The sequence below is a fragment of the Heloderma suspectum genome, chromosome 4 (assembly GCF_057233095.1).
Source record: "Heloderma suspectum isolate Gila_16-S chromosome 4, 16-S_ref, whole genome shotgun sequence".
Classification (NCBI taxonomy): Eukaryota; Metazoa; Chordata; class Lepidosauria; order Squamata; family Helodermatidae; genus Heloderma; species Heloderma suspectum.
In genome coordinates, this window is record NC_139461.1 from 73201702 (window position 1) to 73223024 (window position 21323).

At 42.3% G+C, this 21323-nt stretch overlaps 1 protein-coding gene across 1 annotated transcript in view; it reads left to right on the plus strand.

Annotated features, from left to right (window-relative positions):
• Nucleotides 1-364: 364 nt before the first annotated feature.
• Nucleotides 365-21323, plus strand: part of LOC146347016 (opsin-5-like) — a 31670-nt gene continuing 10711 nt past the window's right edge. Inside the window, exons 1-4 of the mRNA XM_084851459.1 lie at nt 365-452; nt 1621-1783; nt 4979-5106; nt 9048-9382. Coding sequence (XP_084707585.1) covers nt 365-452; nt 1621-1783; nt 4979-5106; nt 9048-9382 — 714 coding nt within the window. The remainder of the gene's footprint in view (nt 453-1620; nt 1784-4978; nt 5107-9047; nt 9383-21323) is intronic.

A 21323-nucleotide genomic window follows, 5' to 3' on the forward strand; every position in this document is an offset into this window, starting at 1 on the left:
GGCTTTTTCCAGGCATCTTAGGTTGGTTTGCAGGAAGCTCTGAAGTAGTCTGTGCACTGTGGTTGAGCAAACTCATGCTTGCCAGGCCTGCTCACTGGTGTCTCTGTGTGTGAGGTCTGAGGCACAATATTTGCATAGGGTCTAGCTAACAGATAATGCAGTTTGGGTCTTGATGCAGATATTATATCCAACACATGGACTACTCTAAATAAAGCCACATAAAAACTGGTTTTTAAATTACTGTAAGAGTGAAAAAAAAGCTTCCATACTTGAAATGTTGTACTAATGGTAAATACTGTGTTTGCAAACACTGTAAAAGAACACTGAAGGTCCTAAATACCACTAACACTTAGTCTTCTTCCAGATGGGCTCTTACTTTGTGAATGTAACATTTCATTCCAAGATAACAGAAGCAGCTGATATTGTTGTTGGCATCTTCTATATCATATTTGGTAAGTATAATTGTTGGAGATTCTCTACATATGCTGTTGATTATATTTCACATTCCAGAGAAGAGAAGCTTTTATAACTATGATGGCAGCACATATGTAATGTGCTTTAACTGGCTAGTCCTTATTCTCAAATGAAACAAAGCCTATGGGCCAAATTAGATATGATGATCTCTTACTATTCTGTTCAGCCATGAAAGCCTGGGATGGCCATTGGGCAAATCAGCAACATCTTTTAGAGCCTTTCTATGTAAGGCTTTTATTGTGCGCTCATGAGCTGTCCCTTTATGCAATGTCATCCTCCTCCAAGGCCTCTCCCTTGCTTTGCAAGCATTATCACATTTTTTTCCTAACAAGGGAAGTGTGGTCTTTTTTCTGAATTGCATTATAGAGCCCTCATATAATTGCACAATTCCTCTATACCACAAGTATAAACTGAATAAACACTCCTTTTCCTAATAAGACATTCAAACTAAAGCTGCAGTTACTCTTGCAGCATGGCGGGGGGTGGGGTGGGGATGCAGGAACAACATTGTGTGGGTTGTCCCTTAGCTAAATGGTTGATCTGTATGCAGAATAAGGCCATTATGGCTCAGAGGTTGGGTATAGATGTGGGATTTTTTAATCTTTGCTATGAGATCACTTGGTGCCTTGAACAAATTCAGCATTACTCAGTTTAGCAATGCAGTCAGCTTGGTCATCATGAAAAGCTAGCTCACAGGTACAGAGTCTTGAATGGAGTGGGCATTTTGTGGAGTGGGCTGCAGTCTGGGTCAGCTTAACTTGAACTAAATTGGGTGCATACTAAAACACCCTTAGTTCTCCGCTGTCTTGCTTTATCATCTCTAAATTCCCTTAGTATACTTTTTATTATAAAATGCATAGCCATTAATGATTTACAAAGTGTGCAGCCAATTTGGAGACATTGGCAATAAAAATAACCTGGCACTGGAGGACAGAGAGCAAATTGGAAATCATGCTGCAAGGACTTAAAGTCAAACATCTTTGTAATAAGAATAATAATAGAAAAGTAGGATTAGTATTTTATTTAGCCCCAAATTGGTTTTCCCATGAAGGTCATGTGAGCCAATGGCAACATGCTACTTATATGCAAAATCAAAATGGTAATGAGACTGAGAATAGTTATATCCTTATGTTTTTTGTCTTATAGGCATATGCTCCTTTTGTGGAAACAGTATCCTCCTCTATGTTTCCTACAAGAAAAAGAACATATTGAAACCAGCAGAATACTTCATGATCAACCTGGCCATCAGTGACCTTGGTATGACTCTGACCTTGTACCCTCTAGCTGTTACATCCAGCCTTTCACACAGGTTTGTTCAATATACACCCGCTGCACACACTGGATCTCTTTGCTAGTAGGAAGCACTAACTGAACTACTCTTCTTCCATAACTTGATTGTAAGGCAGTGACAATTAATTAGAGGGACTGAGAAAAGTATGTTAAGTAACAGCAGCCTTCCAAGCTGCTGGCAGTAATTAGCATTCTAATCTGCACAACACTGCTGTAGTCAGAAGAATGTCTTATTAGGAAAGGGAGTGTTTATTCAATATAATTACTCTAGCTACTGATCCTACTCTTCTGTGGGAGGAATGACAAAGACACTGCTTCTTTTTAAAGTTGCACATCCCATTGTTGTTGAGTTACACATGCTTTTTTCTGAATGAAATTCAGTTATCATAGAAGTAATTGAATGGGAATCTTAGTGGAACTGCTCAGCCTGTTTCACCCCAAGGTGGAAGTTGGAAATGAGTCAGTTCCAGTGGAGGCTGGTGGCTCCTATTTCAGTGGGGCTGTGAATCCACTCTGGGTTTCAGTCAGAATTCTAAAGGAGCTATCAAAAGTGCTGAACCCCATCCCCAAAATTTCTGACTGGTTCTGTCTGAAACCCAGAGCAGATTGATAGCCCCATTGAAATAGGTGCCACCAACCTCCACTGCTCAGTTCTTTTCTTACAAACTGTGTTTGTACTTATCTGTTCCTTCCTATCCAGATCCTCAGAGTTCGTCACAACACAGTTAGACTTCTTTTTGTGTGTCTTTTCCACAACCATGCACAACCTGAATGGGTTATTTACTGAATATAACTTGGGCTAAGCCAAAAAGAGTGTGTGGTTTTCACAAACTATTTCAACAGTATCAAAAGGTATCTGCCCGCATTCTGTGGATTTTCAGGAATTGCTGTAAAAGTAACAAAAGTGTTCATGTAGTCAGTGATGTCAACATAAAGCCAAATCTGATTGGCTACATTGTGCCATGATATTATTACATTCAGTATATTATCTTTGATTGGCTGATTTGAATTCCTGTGAACCCTTGATTCATTGATCCTTGATTTTCTGTGCCCTAAGGGAAAAAATGATGCCAAAGCAGCAGCAAATTGAAGAGAAATGGCAGTGAACAGGTACTTTTAATGGTGATCATTAGGGTTTTGGGGGGGGGGAAATATTCCTTCACCCCTAATGATCAGCAAAATAAGGCAATAAGGTTGCAATGGATCAATATTGCTCAATACTATAGTGGCATGCTGGACATTAATGAAAACAAGAAAAATCTATCAGGAGCAATAGAAACAGCTACTTGTAAGGGTGTTTGCATGCAGTCAAGTGCTTACTTCAAAGCTAATCTGGCCCATGGAAGTTCTGCATCCATCCTACAGAACCTCCTTGGGTTCCTTCCGGAGGCAGATCTTGGGTTCCAATCTCAGATCCCTAAACCCTAAACTATTCTGCATCCCTACCGTAGGTGTTGGCGTGTGTAAATGTGCCCCTTGTAAGCTCTAGCCAGTGAAAACTCGGGGGAGAGCCCAAAATGCATGTGTGGCTGTTCTTCTGAATGGTCCTCAGGACTGCAGTCACTGTGTCACTTGCTGTAGTAGTCCTTATACAGTATACTGAAGAAACCATAGACATTTACAGGATGGAAGACATATAAGTCTAAGACCTAGTATGAAGCTAGAATTTGCAATACTATGTAATAAAAATATTGGCCTATGTAATAAAATATAATTAAAATTAAATATTGCAGGCCACACTTACACCAGTTTGTAGTGTGCTGGAATGGTATGTCACTGCTATATGTCCATAAAGGCACATTATACAGCAACTTTGCTGAAGCTAACCCTGGGTGGGAGATTTCTTGGGAACCTCAGTATGCTCCATTTAGTTCTGTGATGGAAGAAAGGTCTTCCTTTCCTTTATTAATTTATATTATTTATTCCTTTATTAATTTATATTAATAAATATAAATATGTATTATATTTATAATACATAAATATAATATTTATGTATTATAAATGTAATACATAGAGAAAAGTAGAGTAGATTTTTGCCTAAGAGTATGAAATCTGTTCTGGAGTACTTAAATGCCAATGTCTACCCTTATTCTAGGGAAATTATTACTGTGCTGTAAGAGCTATCTCCTTCACCCCATCTAGTTTTTGTACTGCCATTTTAGCCTCCAGTGTGCTCTATGGGACAGATATAGTTGAGAGCTTATTCAGCTTTGATAAGGGACTAGATTGTCAATTAGACTTAAGCTGTGGTAAATGTTTGCTGGCTTCAGATGTAATTTTATGTTTTCCCCTTCTGTGTTTGCATGATCAATATTTGTAAATAGGAGTTAAGGGCTTATCCTGGGGACCCAGGGTTTGAAGGGCTTGTGCAAAGTAGGCATTTTTTTAAATGGCAATGGTCCTTCTGCTCTCTGCTGCCAAAATGGGAAGGAGCCCAGTAAAGCAGGGTGCCAGGAAGACACAGGGATCTCCAGCACCAATGTGTTCTGGCTTCATATCAGTCACAGAGCTGAAATCAAAATGAAATTGTTTTTGCTATCCCAGCTCCATTCTTGAGGTTGTCACTATCATTTAGGGCACAAGAATAAATGTTCTTTAGACCTCCTTTCTAGCTTAATTCAAGATAATACTAAGGGTGCAATCATATACCTACTTATCTAGGAGTGAACCCCATTGAACTCAATGGAGCTTACTCCTGAGTAGACATGTATAGGATTGCACTGTCAGACTCCTTGCTCTGTATTGCCAAATGTACTTTTTCTCCAGGTATCTTCAAGTGGTAATTTTCAAGTGGAGTGGTACCAAACAGATATTGCTTGCCAGAGAATCCATTCAAGATACTAAAATCTTTAACAGAATTGTGTGTCATTTTTTTAATGGCTGTACTATTTTCAGCATGTGCCTGTTACATTAAGAATTTGTCAAGTATCTTAGCCAAAATTCTTCCAGATATATTCATTTAGGGCTGTCATGTTTGCATTTGTCTCATTTGATTTTGAAGTAACATAACTTTTCTTATGATATGAGCATTTATTTGCTTTAAATCTTGTCAGACAAATAAGGAAATACTTCTGACTCAGAGACTGACCGTGGGCAAGAATCCGTATTGCTATTTCAGTAGGGACTGCTGTAAGTTGCTTTTCAATACATGACTGAAAAGTGCAGAAAATAGCGTTTGGATGTTAATAGCTGTTTCTTTATTTTTCCCCCACAGGTGGTTATTTGGTCAACACGTTTGCTTGTTTTATGCGTTTTGTGGGGTATTCTTTGGAATCTGCGGTCTGTCTACACTAACATTACTGAGTACTGTGTACTGCCTAAAAATTTGTTTCCCAGCTTATGGTAAATATACTTCCCTACTCCAGCTGATAAAAACAAAAAGCAGAGCACAAAATTAAGAGGCTTATCCCAAAGAGTATTGTTTAGACTTGCTTAGCGTAGTACTGGTACCATCTGCTTCTTGGGGAAGTTGCAGCCGTAGCAGTTCTAGTGTGGCCGGTGATGCTCAAGAAACAGTGTGTGTGGAAGAGTACTACATGACTGGAACAGAGTGGAGCGGATTTTTCCTTTCTAGTGAGTACTGGTATAGTAATTCTGACTTGCCTTCAAGAGTTATAAGAATTACAACTAGATACTGTATGTGAAGGGTTTTGAACACTTGAAAGAAAGGTGGATTGATTTAAAACAAAGCAATTTAAATCACTGATTTAAATCAAGTTTCTCATTGAAACATTTTCATATATTTCCTGAACAATGGTGCATACCTGACCACTAAGCCATTTAATTTACAACTAAATAGGGTATTATTTATTATTCTTCAGTCTTACAAGCAGGCTTTGCATCTCTTTGTATCACTGTGTATATTTTGTATGCTTCCCTTTCTTACCTATAGATGGATTAAAAAACCCCGCAAAACTATTCTCATATAGGGTGTTCCTTATGATCAGCATCCATGACAGTTTGAGGTTAACAGCACAATCCTACAAATCCATCTTCACAAATAAGTTCCCTTAAGTTCAGTGGGCACTCCCAGGTAAGTGCATATAGGATTGCAGCCTAAGTATGGGAATACAAGAAGATGCACACTGAACAATGTTGTATTCTCTTTTTCTTTCCAGTCTTCCTCCTTTCTGCTTCACTCTGTCTTGCACCATCTCATTTATTTATTTATTTATTTATTTTTATTATTATTATTAAATTTATTAATCACCCATCTGGCTGGTCACCCAGCCACTCTGGGCGATGTACAACATACAATAAAAACAGTTTAAAACAATAAAATTCTACAATAAAAACATTTTCTAAAATACCCTAACCCACCCCAAATGCCTGCCTGAACAACAACGTTTTTAATGCATGACGGAAGCTCATTAAAGAGGGGGCATGACGGAGTTCCCTAGGGAGGGAGTTCCACAGAGTGGAACTTTGCCCTCACAAAACACAAAGTAGCAAACAAAAATGAAACATCCATCACAGACAGGTCAAAGCAAGGTGTGATGATTACTGGGCAGAAAAAATCCAATTTAAATATTTTAAAAATAGGGTTTCTTTGGGTGTTTTTAAGCATCAGTTTGTATCTACCCTGCTGTAATGTCTTTCTGTCTTAAGTCTCTCCTCTGCTTTGCTTGGCTGAACTCCACCACCACATAAGCGCAGAACAACAGCAATCCTATTAGTCTGCATTCAAATGTACAAAAATTGGGGGCTGTGGGTTCCTTGATGATACAGGTATGAGTGTGGTACCAATCTTCTCATTAGAGCATGGGAAATCAAGTTTTGAATGGCGACAGGCTCATAACTTTTTCAGTTACGAGTTACAGGGAGAAAGCAAAATGGCAGTCAGAATTTTTTTAAAAAACCATAAATTGTTACTGGAAAATAGTTATTGCGGCCTAATTTTGTTGTTTGCATTGTAAATTGATTGTTGAGGCATATATTACCAAAACAGTGCAGACATCAAAGTATAAAAACAAAATGGTGGCTGAATTACCCAAATTACATAATGTAGTCCAGCACCTTAAGGATTTAAAAATGAAAAAAAGTAACAAGCTAGAGTTTGCACAGATGTTTGAGAAAGGCCATCTCAACAATATACTTGAAGTCATCTCAGAACCAAGGCTTTTTTGCTGGGAAAAAAGACAAGTTAAGATCTAAAATAGTTTAGTTTATTACATGAGGACAAACAATAAATTTATTTACCATCTTTATCACCACAACCATCATCACTCTCATAGGAAATACCATTCAAATCATCTACTTCTTCATCTTCAACCTCTCCCAAATTGTCACACCGATCAGCATCTCTTTTGCAATTGCAAATTTCTGTACACTTGTGACCATTAGCCTGACAGGTGCATGGGGGAGAACACTTCCTTTGTGTGCAGGAGCAGCGACAAAGTTTGAGTATAAGCTCTGAAGCACAGGGCATTGTACACACAACTGTTTCATATGCATTTCTAACTGTTCTGCATCCTAGTTCTGTGGGTGGAGGAATATTAGGATGCTGAATGATATCATGATTCCATTGGGGAGCCTGAAGGTGAACTCTTAGTAGGGCTGGGTGTAGTGCTCCTTTGGTTGGAGGAAGGCTATCATTGCGACATTGTATTTTGGTGAATAACCACCATCTTACAGCTCCTGTATCAGTCATTGTTGTTTATGGGATGTATAGTTGGCAAACAAAGGCTTCTAAAGCATCCTGGAGATCTCCAGGAAGAGAGGGAGTGGTGCCCAGTTTGGCCAAAGCTTCTAGTAACTCACTGTTCACCAAATAAAATGCCTTCCACCATTTAGTTTCCCCATATTAGCAAATGAACCTGTTACATCTGTGCCAGATACAGACTCCATGTAATCCAGGGAGTACAGAAACTTTCACTGGTCCTAGGGCTTTGTACATAGGAGCTAGCTCAACATAACTTTTCATTCCATGACCAAAATAAATGCCAAACTCCAGTGGAAGAATAGGATATCATGGGGGAGAGCAATCCTGTGGCTGCTAGACAGTGTCTAGACGGCTATAGGATTTTTTGGTTTCTGGGAACTGAGCTCAGAGCCAGTGCTCTGAGGTCGGTTCCCAGAAACAGCAGTCCCCTCCCCAGCTGCCTCATAGGAGGCATGTTCTTCCCCATCTCTATGCTTGTAACTGCTTGGAAAAAAGTAAAGTTCATACTACCTTAAGCTTGATTTTATGTCTGGTCTGCTTCTTGATGCAATTAATAATCTTGAAATCAGAAACATGTCAGTCTTTATAGCTACTGTTCTTTTCTTTCAGAGCAATGTTTACTTTCTTTGCTACTGATTTACATGCTTTCAGTTCACATTTTTTTCATTGGGGCCCAGATGTTTACATTATTGGTGTGCACTCGCTGCTGCAGGAAATTATCTAACAATTCTTTACCAACTTCTGCCACATCATCCAAGGAAACCTGCTCTTCTTTGGGGAAGACACATTGAGTGAGAATGTGAATAAGCTCTTCAGTTTTAAATTGAAAAGGGTTTGTCCGTGTTTGAAAGCCTTCCTTAAGTTTCAGTATGTTGGAATCCTGATGTCATTGAACTTTAAGGGAAACTTCATGATTTTTGTTGTTGTTGTGAAGTACTTCCCCCAGTCATTTTTCTGTTTCATTTGCAATTCGAGTAAATTCCAGATTAGCAAGGAAAAAGCGATTCCTAGCTTTGCCATTAAGGGAGCAATCCTATGGCCGCTAGTCAGTGGCTAGATGGCCATAGGATATCTGGTTCCTGGAGAACCAGACTGAGAGGCAGCCACTATCCATTGCTTACAGCTGTTTGCGGTTGCAGGTTCAGGGCTGAGATCAAGAGAAAAATGAAGTCTGGGACAAGCCAAGATTTGTAGTTGGTCAGTCTGGTAATAGGAACAAGATGAGATAGGATGCAGATGGAGGAGGAGGAGGGGGATATACCAGGGCAAATGTAGGAGGTTGAAGAGCAGCAGGGACTGGATGCTGGTTCAGGGAGGAAGGCAGGCAAAGTGTCTGTCAGGGCTGAAGAACCAGATATAAAAAGTATTGTTCAAGGACTGCAGGATGCTCTGGAAGCTGATTTGCACCTCAGCAAATCACTGAAGGTACAAATCAAAGTTTGATGTATAGCCCTTCATGAAGACACTGTAAATTGTTCCCATATGCTTGTTACAAAGTTTGCCCTACAGGCAATAAAGAAAGAGGCTAATGGGTTTTTTTTTTGTGTATATTTAAAATCAATAGTGTCAGTACAAGCAGGAATTCACTAATGTTTTTAAATGTGGACATTTTCTATTTCAGGGAATAGATTTAGGCAAGAACACAGTTGGATCTTGATCGCCTTCACTTGGGTCTATGCAGCCATTTTTGCCTTTTCCCCACTTGCTCACTGGGGTGAATATGGAGCCGAACCTTATGGTACAGCGTGTTGCATTGATTGGCACTCATCAAATAGAAACAAGACAGCAATGTCTTACACTGTTGTCCTCTTTGTCTTCTGTTACATTATCCCCTGTGGAATAATTGTTACCTCCTATACTCTTATTTTGATTACTGTGAAAGAATCCAGAAAAGCAGTGGAACAACATGTCTTGGGACCCACCAGGATGAGCAGTGTGCAGGCTATTACCGCCAAGGTAACTGAAATTTTGTGTTCTTTTCTCCCTCTTTTTTTAAACTCACATTTAAACGTTTTAAAAATTAAATGTTGTTGTTTTTTAAATTAAACTTCTAAAAACTTTACTCACAGCCCTGGGATAAAGAAAAAAATTTAAATGATAAGGCCCATGTATTTCTTGAGATATAGGCCAGGCTCGCATTATTGGGGTGGAAAAAGAAGCCACGGTGGCTTCTTTCCCCTGCTCTGTGCATGCCAGCCGCATGCTGCCTCATTTCCCTAATTACTCTTGCCAGGCGCAGGTTGCCGTGTTGTCCAAACCTGTCAAGGGTGAGCGGCATGGGTGGCTTCCAAACCACCACAGAACCCAAGGACAAGTCATGAGTTGCAGGGTGGTTTAGAAGCCACCCCTGCTGCCACCTCACTGGGTTTGGGCCACATAGCAACCCATGCCCAGCGTGGGTAGTTGGGAAAATGTGGCAGCATGCAACCAGCACGCATGGGGCAGGGAAAAGAAGCCACTGTGGCTTCTCCTCCCTCTCTGATCGTGCACATCCAGTCACAGTACACGGATTCGCTCCCTGCCCAATCGTTTAACGTCAGTTCTGCAGTGATGTTTTTAATACAGTTTAATAGTAATTTTTGTAGATAAGAGGCATGGCCATATATTTTTTAAAGAATCGTTGTTGTTGTTCAGTCGTTAAGTCGTGTCCAACTCTTCGTGACCCCATGGACCATAGCACGCCAGGCCTTCCTGTCCTCCGCTCTCTCCCGGAGGGTGCTCAAGTTCGTATTCATTGCATCAGTGATGCTATCTAGCCATCTCATTCTCTGCTGTCCCCTTCTCCTTTTGCCTTCAATCTTTCCCAGCATCAGGGTCTTTTCCAGAGAGTTTTCTCTTCGCATTAGGTGGCCAAAATATTTGAGCTTCAGCTTCAGTATCTGTCCTTCCAATGAGCAGTCAAGGTTGATTTCCTTTAGGACTGACTGATTTGACCTCCTTGCAGTCCAGGGGACTCGTAAGAGTCTTCTCCAGCACCACAGTTCGAAAGCATCAATTCTTCGGTGCTCAGCCTTCCGTATAGTCCAGCTCTCACAGCCATACGTTACTATTGGGAAAACCATAGCTTTGATTATATGGACCTTTGTCGGCAAGGTGATGTCTCTGCTTCTTACTATGCTGTCTAGGTTGGCCATAGCTTTCCTCCCAAGGAGCGAGCATCTTTTAATTTCATGGCTACAGTCACCGTCTGCAGTGATCTGGAGCCCAAGAAAATAAAATCTGTCACTGCTTCCATTTCTTCCCCTTCTATATGCCAGGAAGTGATGGGGCTAGATGCCATGATCTTAGTTTTTTTAATGTTGAGTTTCACACCAGCTTTTGCACTCTCCACTTTCACCCTCAACAAGAGGCTCTTTAGATCCTCTTTGCTTTCTACCATTAGGGTGGTATTGTCTGCGTATCTGAGGTTGTTGATAATTCTCCCGGCAATCTTAATTCCGACCTGTGATTCATCCAACCTGGCGTTTCTCATGATGTACTCTGCATATAAGTTAAATAAGCAGGGCAACAATATGCAGCCTTGTCATACTCCTTTCCCAATTTTGAACCAATTGGTTGTTCCATGTCCGGTTCTTACTGTTGCTTTTTGACCCTCGTGCAGGTTTCTCAGGAGACAGGTAAGGTGGTCTGGTACCCCCATCTCTGTTAGGATTTACCACAGTTTGTTGTGATCCACACAATCAAAGGCTTTAGTGTAGTCAATGAAGCAGAAATAGACGTTTTTCTGGAATTCTCTTGCTTTCTCCATGATGCAGCGAATGTTGGCGATTTGCTCTCTAGTTCCTCTGCCTCTTCGAAACCCAGCTTGTACTTCCGGTAGTTCTCAGTTCACATACTGCTGAAGCCTAGCTTGTAGGATTTTGAGCATGACCTTGCTGGCATGTGAAATGAGCGCAATTGTGCGGTAGTTTGAACACTCTTTGGCATTTCCCTTCTTTGGAATTGGAATTGGAATGTAAACTGACCCTTTCCAGTCTTGCGGCCACTGTTGAGTGTTCCAAATTTGTTGGCATATTGAGTGCAGCACTTTAACAGCATCATCTTTTAGGATTTTAAATAGCTCAGCTGGAATACTGTCATCTCCGCTAGCTTTGTTGTTAGTAATGCTTCCTAAGGCCCACTTGACTTCACTCTCTACAATGTCCGGCTCAAGTTCAGTGACCGCACTATCATGGCTATCAGGGACATTAAGTTCTTTCCTGTATAGTTCTTCTGTGTATTCTTTTCACCTCTTCTTAATCTCATCTGCTTCTGTTAGGTCCCTGCCTTCTTTGTCCTTTATCATGCCCGTCTTTGCACAAAATGTTCCCTTGATATCTCCGATTTTCTTGAAGAGATCTCTAGTCTTTCCCATTCTATTGTTTTCCTCGATTTCTTTGCATTGTTCATTTAAGAAGGCCTTCTTGTCTCTCCTTGCTATTCTCTGGAACTCTGCATTCAGTTGGATATATCTTCCCCTTTCTCCCTTGCTTTTCGCTTCCCTTCTTTCCTCAGCTACTTGTAAAGCCTCATCAGACAGCCACTTGGCTTTCTTGCATTTCTTTTTCTTGGGGAGGGATTTTGTTGCTGCCTCCTGAACAATGCTACGGACCTCCGTCTGTAGTTCCTCAGGCACTCTGTCTATCAGGTCTAATCCCTGAAATCTATTCCTCACCTCCACTGTATATTCATAAAGGATATGATTTAGGTCATACCTGAATGGTTTAATGGTTTTCCCTACGTTCTTCACTTTAAGCCGAAATTTTGCAATATGAAGCTCATGATCTGAGCCACAGTCAGCTCCAGGTCTTGTTTTGACTGACTGTATAGAGCTTCTCCATCTTTGGTTGCAAAGTACATAATCAATCTGATTTTGATATTGGCCATCTGGTGATGTCTATGTGTAGAGTCGCCTCTTGTGCTATTGGAAAAGAGTGTTTGCTATGATCAGCGTGTTCTCTTGGCAAAACTCTATTGGCCTTTGTCCTGCTTCATTTTGTATACCAAGGCCATGCTTGCCTGTTATCCCAGTGATTTCTTGACTTTCTACTTTAGCATTCCAATCCCTTATGATGAAGAGGACATCTTTTTTTGGTGTTAGTTCTAGAAGGTGTTGTAGGTCTTCATAGAACCGATCAACCTCAGATTCTTTGACCTCAGTGGTTGGGGCATAGACTTGAATTACTGTGTTGTTGAACTGTTTGCCTTGGATTCATACTGAGATCATTCTATCGTTTTTGAGATTGTACCCCAGTACTGCTTTTCCCACCCTTTTGTTGACTTTGAGTGCTACTCCATTTCTTCTAAGGGATTCTTGCCCACAATAGTAGATATGATGGTCACCTGAATTAAATTCACCCATGCTTGTCCATTTTAGTTCGCTGATTCCCAAGATGTCGACGTTCAATCTTGCCATCTCATGTTTGACCACCTCCAGCTTACCTTGATTCATTGATCTGACATTCCAGGTTCCTAAACAATATTGTTCTTTACAGCATCGGACTTTCTTTTCACCACCAGACACATCCACAGCTGAGTGTCCTTTTGGCTTTGGCCCAGCTGCTTCACTCTTTCTGGCGCTACTTGGAAATTCCCTCTGCTCTTCCCCAGTAGTATATTGGACACCTTCCGACCTGAGGGGCTCATCTTCCGGCGTCGTATCTTTTAGCCTTGTGATACGCTCCATGGGGTTTTCTTGGCAAGAATACTGGAGTGGGTTGCCATTTCCTTCTCCAGTGGACCACATTTTGTCAGAACTCTCCGCCATGACCTGTCGGTCTTGGGTGGCCCTGCACGGCATAGCTTATGGCTTCACTGAGTTATGCAAGCCCCTTCGCCACAACAAGGCAGTGATCCATGAAGGGGAAAGAATCATTAGATATGCATAAAATGTTCAGCTCATTCAGTTTTAAAAGCTCTAAGCTGGTCTTTTAGTGATTTTTAATTTATTTGAGGGAAATTGCCTTTTATAAGCAGAACTGTATCAACTGAAGTGAAAATTTAATTTGGATGGAATGACATAGAAAAGAGTCTCCTGGAATTAGAACACGACTCATTCTAATTTTAAGGTGGTTTAGTTTAACTTGTTTAGCTGACCTTCTCTGTTTTCAGTGTGATGTATCTGTATATCCTTCCAAGGATACATTACACTGCAAATAGAGAAGGTCAGTTAAACAAGTTAACCTAAACCACCTTACTTCATTTGGTCAGTTATAATGTGGAAAGAGTTTATACCTATATAGTATATGCTAAGGGGCTCCCAGGCTTCAGCGTTCCTTATTACTTTCTCACGACCACGTATGTTTGTTAACTCCTACTCAGGGGTCCACAAATTCTGTCTGAATGCACTTGTCAGCCTTTATTGTCAGTTGCAAAGTCTCATCCTGTTACACTTTTGTTGGGCTTTAGTTCTGAATAGGGATGTTTAGGATTATACCTTAAATGGATTGCCAGATGTATGTCGGCACTAAATAAATAAATACTGCTTTAAAAGATAGAGCAGTCTTACACACGTTTACTCAAAATTATGTCCCACTGCATTAAACAAGGTTTACTCCCAAATATGTATGTGAGCTGTTCCACGTGGTGGTCACAGCCAGATGGGGGTTCTAGGCAAGAGTTCAGGTTCAAGATAACAGCTTGAATATCTCGAAGTAGAGCTCAGGCTGGAGACTCATATAAGTAGACTTGAATGTTAGGAGTAGAAGACAACCCTGAGACTTAAGTTGGATTGCAGCTTAGTCTGAGCAGCTAGCTCTGCCTCTACCTGGAGAAGTTTAAGGTGCTGGTGTTAATCTTTAAAGTTCTACTTGGGACATCTTAAAGGCTATCTTAAGGACTGCCTGAATGCATATGTACCTGCCTGAGCCTTGAGATAGGCATCTGAGGCCCTTCCCTCTGGTTAGCCAAAACTGTTAAGCTGGTTAGTACCAGGGATGGGCTTTTCTGTGGTGGCCCTGCATCTCTGGAATGCCCTTCCCAGGGAAATATGTCTGGTTCCCCACTTTTTGGCATTTAGGTGGTCTCTATAGACCCGCCAGTCAACTTTTGGATGATTTGTGATCCTGTAACTATTGTATTTGCTGCCACTGTTTTAATATAGCTTTTATTTGATATTGTTATTTTTTATCTTATTGTTTTATTTGATGTAATGATTTATGTGCTGGTTTTTGTGTGTGATCTTATGTTTTAATATTTTAATATTGTTTTTGTGTGATCTTATTATGTTCTTTCTAGACTATTGTAAACTGCCTTGGGAAGATGGAGTATCCTGAAAGGTGATTTTAAAAGCCACCTATTAAAAGCCTCTGGTAGTTAATGGGGCCTTTCCTCTGCTAGTAACAGTCAGCTCCAACAGCACTGGGGAGACTGACTCTGCTACAGTTTCCAGGCTGGAGACCTCGGTCTCCGATGTCAGCATGACCTCCTCAGATCAGGGAGGTGGTGACAAGATGGGCTCTTCTTGTACCAGGGCTTTTGGGGAAGTGGGGTCAGTGCTGAGGAGAATTCCCTCTTCCACTTTGTCACCTCCTCAGTCCATGGCTTCATCCTCTGAACATCCTCTGAAATATGACTATGACTAGCTCCCACTAGCTGTGTTGCACCAGCAAGACCCACCACATATGCAACAGAAAACTAGTGGATCAAAAAGTAACCCTGGAAACAAGCAGAAATGCTTGTTTCCAGATCAGGACAGGTCAGTGGAGCTTCCTTCTCCACTGAGCTGCCCCATTGTGGAAATGAGGATTTCCGCTCATTTTGGGTTGCTTTTAGAACCTTTAGTTCCCTGTTGCACTAGTGGTGGGTCCCACTGGCATGTAGGCTGGCCTGAATACTGCTCAGTAGTTGAATAGATGGCTTCCTTTTCCTTTTAGTGTGCATAGTAAACTAATTTGTTAGTTTTTCAAGCAAATGTTAAAAAATACTCCTTCCTATGCTTGGTCCCTATAAACCGTATGCTATCCTTAGTTTACTATCCACCCAGAAAATAACACATTATTTTAAAGCGCTCATGTGAACTGAAGCCTGTGTGAAGAAGTTGCTCTAAAAAGGATGCAGCTTCCAAAACTGTCAGCTCCTGTAGGTGCTATCTATTTTTGCTGGCAGGTGGCATGTGTCTGATTTTTAGGGTTATTCCTTAGGAGCTCAAGCAGGGCAACCAGAAGCTCAAAAAGGCTTGCAAAATAGCTCTACCTCTGCTCTTCTTGTGTTGTGCAAATGGTAGGATGATGGCTATTTCTTCTTCTACCTTTGATCCTGATAGCTTTAAATGACAATTTCCTGTTACATCCAAAATGGGGAACTGTGATTTACTGTCTGTTACTAGAAGCTTAAACCATAGTTGATCCTAGTTTCAGATCCTGGTTATTAAACCAACATTAAACTACAGATTTCTTTCAAACGTAACAGGAAACTCTGGTTTAAAGATACCAATATCGAAGTGCCAGAGCCCAGTACATGAAGGGAGGAGGGGAACAGGAAGCTAGTGGGCCTGGCAGTCGTTCCCAGCTGAATAAACTATGTTTTATTAAGCCAGGAATGTAATCATAGAATCATAGAATAGTAGGGTTGGAAGGGGCCTACAAGGCCATCGAGTCCAACCCCCTGCTCAATGCAGGAATACAAGTCAGAGCATCCCTGACAAATGGCTGTCCAGCCTCATCTTGAAGGCCTCCAGTGTGGGAGAGCCCACCACCTCCCCAGGTAATTGGTTCCATTGTCGTATTGCTCTTACAGTCAGGAGGTTTTTCCTGATGTTCAGCCGGAATCTGGCTTCCTGTCACTTGAGCCCATTATTCCGTGTCCTGCACTCTGGGATGATCAAGAAGAGATCCTGGCCTTCTTCTTTGTGACAACCTTTCAAGTACTTGAAGAGTGCTATCATATCTCCCCTCAGTCTTCTCTTTTCAAGGCTAAACATGCCCAGTTCTTTCAGTCTCTCTTCATAGGGCTTTGTTTCCAGTCCCCTGATCATCTCTGTTGCCCTCCTCTGAACCCTCTCCAGTTTGTCTGCATCCTTCTTAAAGTGTGGTGCCCAGAACTGGACACAGTACTCCAGATGAGGCCTAACCAGTGCTGAGTAGAGGGGAACTAGTAGTTCCCGGGATTTGGAAGCTATGCTTCTATGAATGCAGCCCAAAAGAGCATTTGCCTTTTTTGCAGCCACATCACATTGTTGGCTCATATTCAGCTTGTGAATGTTGGAGTCTTGGCTGCATAAATCATTCACTGGCTCAGTTTGCATGTCATGGCAACCCAGTGATTTTTAAAGCTTGGGTTACTATGAGCAAGCCAGCATGCTAGTGCATATGACTTAATCGCTCCTGCTTGGCTCCTCCTGGTGGCAGGAACAGCTAAACAAGCTAGGGACTCTGGTGTGACAGCAGAACCAAGAACTCCGGCTTCTCTCCCTCAACAATCCAGAGTTGTAACCTAAGGGTTGTTGTGATGTGCAAACTGGGCTATTAAGATTCTGGCTAGTTTTACAGGGGAAGGAAACAGAGCATGCATTGCCAGAAGCATTTAAACGTGTCCGTCATTTTAATGTTTCCACAGGCTATTGTTCTCGCTCACCCATCTGTCTGCCTGCTAACATCTTGAATCATGCATGTTTACTCAAAAGCAAGTCCCAGTGAGTTCAGTGGTGTTTATTCTCCAGTAGCATGTATAGCATCACAGTGTCAGAGTCCAGACTAGCAGCCATTGATACATTACAAATTTCTGCACCCCTTCCCACCCTCTTTCTCCTGTCATGAAGGGAGACAGACACCTCCCTCACATTATCTGGAGGGAGGGAGGTTGCCACAGGGGAAGATGCTCTTGCCATGGCACTCGGGCAAGATGACTTATTGAGCCCTGCTCCCACTGCAATTTGGGTGATGGGAATGACATATGAGAACTTTCCCATTACTTAAAATTGAAATATGAGGGAAACAACACAGACTGTTTACATATTTTGCAAACATGGTGACATCCGTAATATAACAAAAACATTTTATGTTATTTGTTGTGAAACTGCATTTTAATTACACTCATCTGTTGATTCTAAGGGCCTACATTGCCCAATGTAAGGGCCTACATTGATCTACATTGTGCCCGCCATTGCAATGAAGTCAGTGCACTCTCAGGTTAAATGCACTCGCATTAAAACATGATTATCCACACTCACCGTCTTTCCCCATTCCATTCTCCGTGAATGCGCAAGCACGGTTCACACTCTGGTGCCGTGCTGTTTTCCTACGTTCAAGGAAGGCTGCTGTCATTGGAGGCCAGGGTGAGAGGCTGGGGGGTATCTGCCAAGGCTCTTTTCCCCATGCCAGCCCTTGACAGCCGGAATGACGAAGAGGGGCAGCTGCTACTGATAGGCTAGCATAGCTTCCTCAGCACTGGAAGTTTTATCACCAACCAGCAGAGGGCTGGATGTGCAAAGCGCTTGTCTGATCTCGGAAGCTCAGCAGGGTCAGCCCTGGTCAGTACTTGCATGGGAGACTGCCTGGGAATCAGGCTTCCTTCATTGAGCAGGGGGTTGTTCTGTCCCTTCAAATGACACTAAGTTTTACCTCCTTCTATTCCCTGCTTTGGCTTCTTTTTTAAAAAAATTAAGGCGTTATCTTCGAATCTTCAAAGAAGTGAATCTTCGAAGAATCATAGCTTCTCCAACCCAATTGCTCCACACACTTGCCCAGGCAAGCGTAAATTTTTTCACAGTCCCCTCCATGCTCACAGCATGGAAAGAAACACACACACATATCCATGCAGACAGTCATCACTATTCACGGACTAACATCAATAAAAATGTCCGCTGCTCATGAGATGACGTTAAAATTGTCCATGGACATTTTTATCGATGTTAGTCCATGGACACTGAGGAATTGAGAAAAGGAATTGAGAATAAAACTGACAATATCATACTGCCCCTATACAAATCTATGGTGTGACCACACTTGAAATACTATATACAGTTCTGGTTACCACACCTAAAAAAAGATATCGTGTAGCTGAGAAAAGTGCAGATAAGGGCAACTAAAGTGATCAAGGGGCTGGAGCATCTTCCCTATGAGAGAAGGTTACAACAGTTGGGATTGTTTAGCTTGGAAAAAAGGAGGGTAAGGGGAGACATGATAGAGGTCCAGAAAATTATGCATGGTGTGGAGAATGTGGTTAGGGAGACATTTTTCTCCCTCTCTCAAAATACAAGAATCAGGGATCATCCTATGAAGCTGATTGGTGGGAGATTCAGGACAGATAAAAGGAAGGACTTCTTCACAGAGCACATAGTTAAACTATGGAATTTGCTACCACAGGATGTAGTGATGACCACCGATTTGGATGGCTTTAAAAGCAGGTTGGACAAATTCCTGGAGGAAAAGACAATCAATGGCTACTAGTATTGATGGTTCTGTGCTACCTCCAGTACCAGAGGCAGTGAGCCTATGTACACCAGTTGCTGGGGAACATGGGTGGGAGGGTGCTGTTGCGCTCATGCCCTGCTTGTGGTTTCCTGGTGGACAGCTGGTTGGCTACGGTGTGAACAGAATGCTGGACTAGATGGACCCTTGGTCTGATCCAGCAGGGCACTTCTTATGTTCTTATGGTTCAAATATACAAACTTACATCACAGCATTTTGCATTTTTTGAATATGATGAATAAAAGAGCTGGAGGTTTTGTCACTTGTGGTTGTTGTTGTTGTTCAGTCCTTCAGTCGTGTCCGACTCTTCGTGACCCCATGGACCATAGCACGCCAGGCCTTCCTGTCCTCTGCTCTCTCCCGGAGCATGCTCAAGTTCATATTCATTGCATCGGTGATGCTATCTAGCCATCTCATCCTCTGCCGTCCCCTTCTCCTTTTGTCTTCAGTCTTTCCCAGCATCACGGTCTTTTCCAGAGAGTTTTCTCTTCGCATTAGGTGGCCAAAATATTTGAGCTTCAGCTTCAGTATCTGTCCTTCCAATGAGCAGTCAGGGTTGATTTCCTTTAGGATGGACTGATTTGACCTCCTTGCAGTCCAGGGGACTCGTAAGAGTCTTCTCCAGCACCACAGTTCGAAAGCATCAATTCTTCGGTGCTCAGCCTTCCGTATAGTCCAGCTCTCACAGCCATACGTTGCTACTGGGAAAACCATAGCTTTGATTATACGGACCTTTGTCAGCAAGGTGATGTCTCTGCTTCTTACTATGCTGTCTAGGGTTGCCATAGCTTTCCTCCCAAGGAGCAAGCGTCTTTTAATTTCATGGCTACAGTCACCGTCTGCGGTGATCTTGGAGCCCAAGAAAATAAAATCTGTCACTGCTTCCATTTCTTCCCCTTCTATATGCCAGGAAGTGATGGGGCCAGATGCCATGATCTTCGTTTTTTTAATATTGAGTTTCAAACCAGGTTTTGCACTCTTCTCTTTCACCCTCAACAAGAGGCTTTTTAGATCTTCTTCGCTTTCTGCCATTAGGGTGGTATCATCTGCATATCTGAGGTTGTTGATAATTCTCCCAGCAAATCTTAATTCCGACCTGTGATTCATCCAGTCCAGCGTTTCTCATGATGTACTCTGCATATAAGTTAAATAAGCAGGGCGACAATATGCAGCCTTGTCGTGCTCCTTTCCCAATTTTCAACCAATCGGTTGTTCCATCTCTGGTTCTTACTGTTCCTTCTTGACCCTTGTACAGGTTTCTCAGGAGACAGGTAAGGTGGTCTGGTACTCCCATCTCTGTAAGGATTTGCCAGAGTTTGTTGTGATCCACACAATCAAAGGCTTTAGTGTAGTCAATGAAGCAGAAATAGATGTTTTTCTGGAATTCTCTTGCTTTCTCCATAATCCAGCGAATGTTGGCGATTTGCTCTCTAGTTTCTCTGCCTCTTCGAAACCCCGCTTGTACTTAGGGATGGCAGAGAATTCCGCCACGGATTCACGGATTCAAGGACGGCACTTACCTGGGGCGGCAGCAGCGGTGGGTGTGGCGGGTGCGGCGGAAGGGGCAGCGGCGGCGGAAGGGGCAGCGGGGGCGGGGGTGGCGGCAGTTGTGGCGGGGGCGGGTATAGCTTGTCTCCTGGCTGGGCACAGCGTATGCAAATGGTGGCAGCTACGGCAGCCGCCATGTGCATTCGCTATTTTTAGCCGTTCTAGCCTATGTAAATATTTACATAGGCTAGAACGGCTAAAAATAATGAACGCACATAGCGGCCGCCATTTGCGTACGTGTTTTTTTTACTTTGCCGTGATAGGCTACATAAATATTTACGTAGCCTATCATGGTTAAGTACAGGGAAGCAAACGGCGGCGGCTACAGCTGCCGCCATTTGCATCCCTGCTGCCCAGCAGCCGGATGTCCGGCTGCGGGCAGAGCCGGCCGGCGGCTCTGCTGAATCCCTGCAGAGTGGAGCCAGCCAGGCAGGATTCCGGGGGGAGGGACAGAGCGCCTCCCCTCCTGTTGAGGATTCCGGGGGGAGGGACGGAGCGTCTCCCCCCCCCCACCGCAAAGCAGATCCGCGAAACAGTAAGTGGCTTTCATACATCCCTATTTGTACTTCCGGTAGTTCTCAGTTCACATACTGCTGAAGCCTAGCTTGTAGGATTTTGAGCATAACCTTGCTGGCATGTGAAATGAGTGCAATTGTACGGTAGTTTGAACACTCTTTGGCATTGCCCTTCTTTGGAATTGGAATGTAAAGTCACTTGTGGTATATACCTGTATTTCAAGTAAATGATCCTGCTCAGCTTTGAAGCATGCTAAATATGAAATCATTATTTAATCTATGACCTCAAAATATAGCATAAGGGTGAATGCGTCTTGGTCCCTATTTGTTTAAAACAAAGAGGCTTTGTTCGTGTTTTTGCTTTTTAATGTTGGATACAAGTTGCTGGCTTTGCTATTTAGCACTCTCTCATACATATGTTCTGAATATTATTTTGTAGTTTTATTT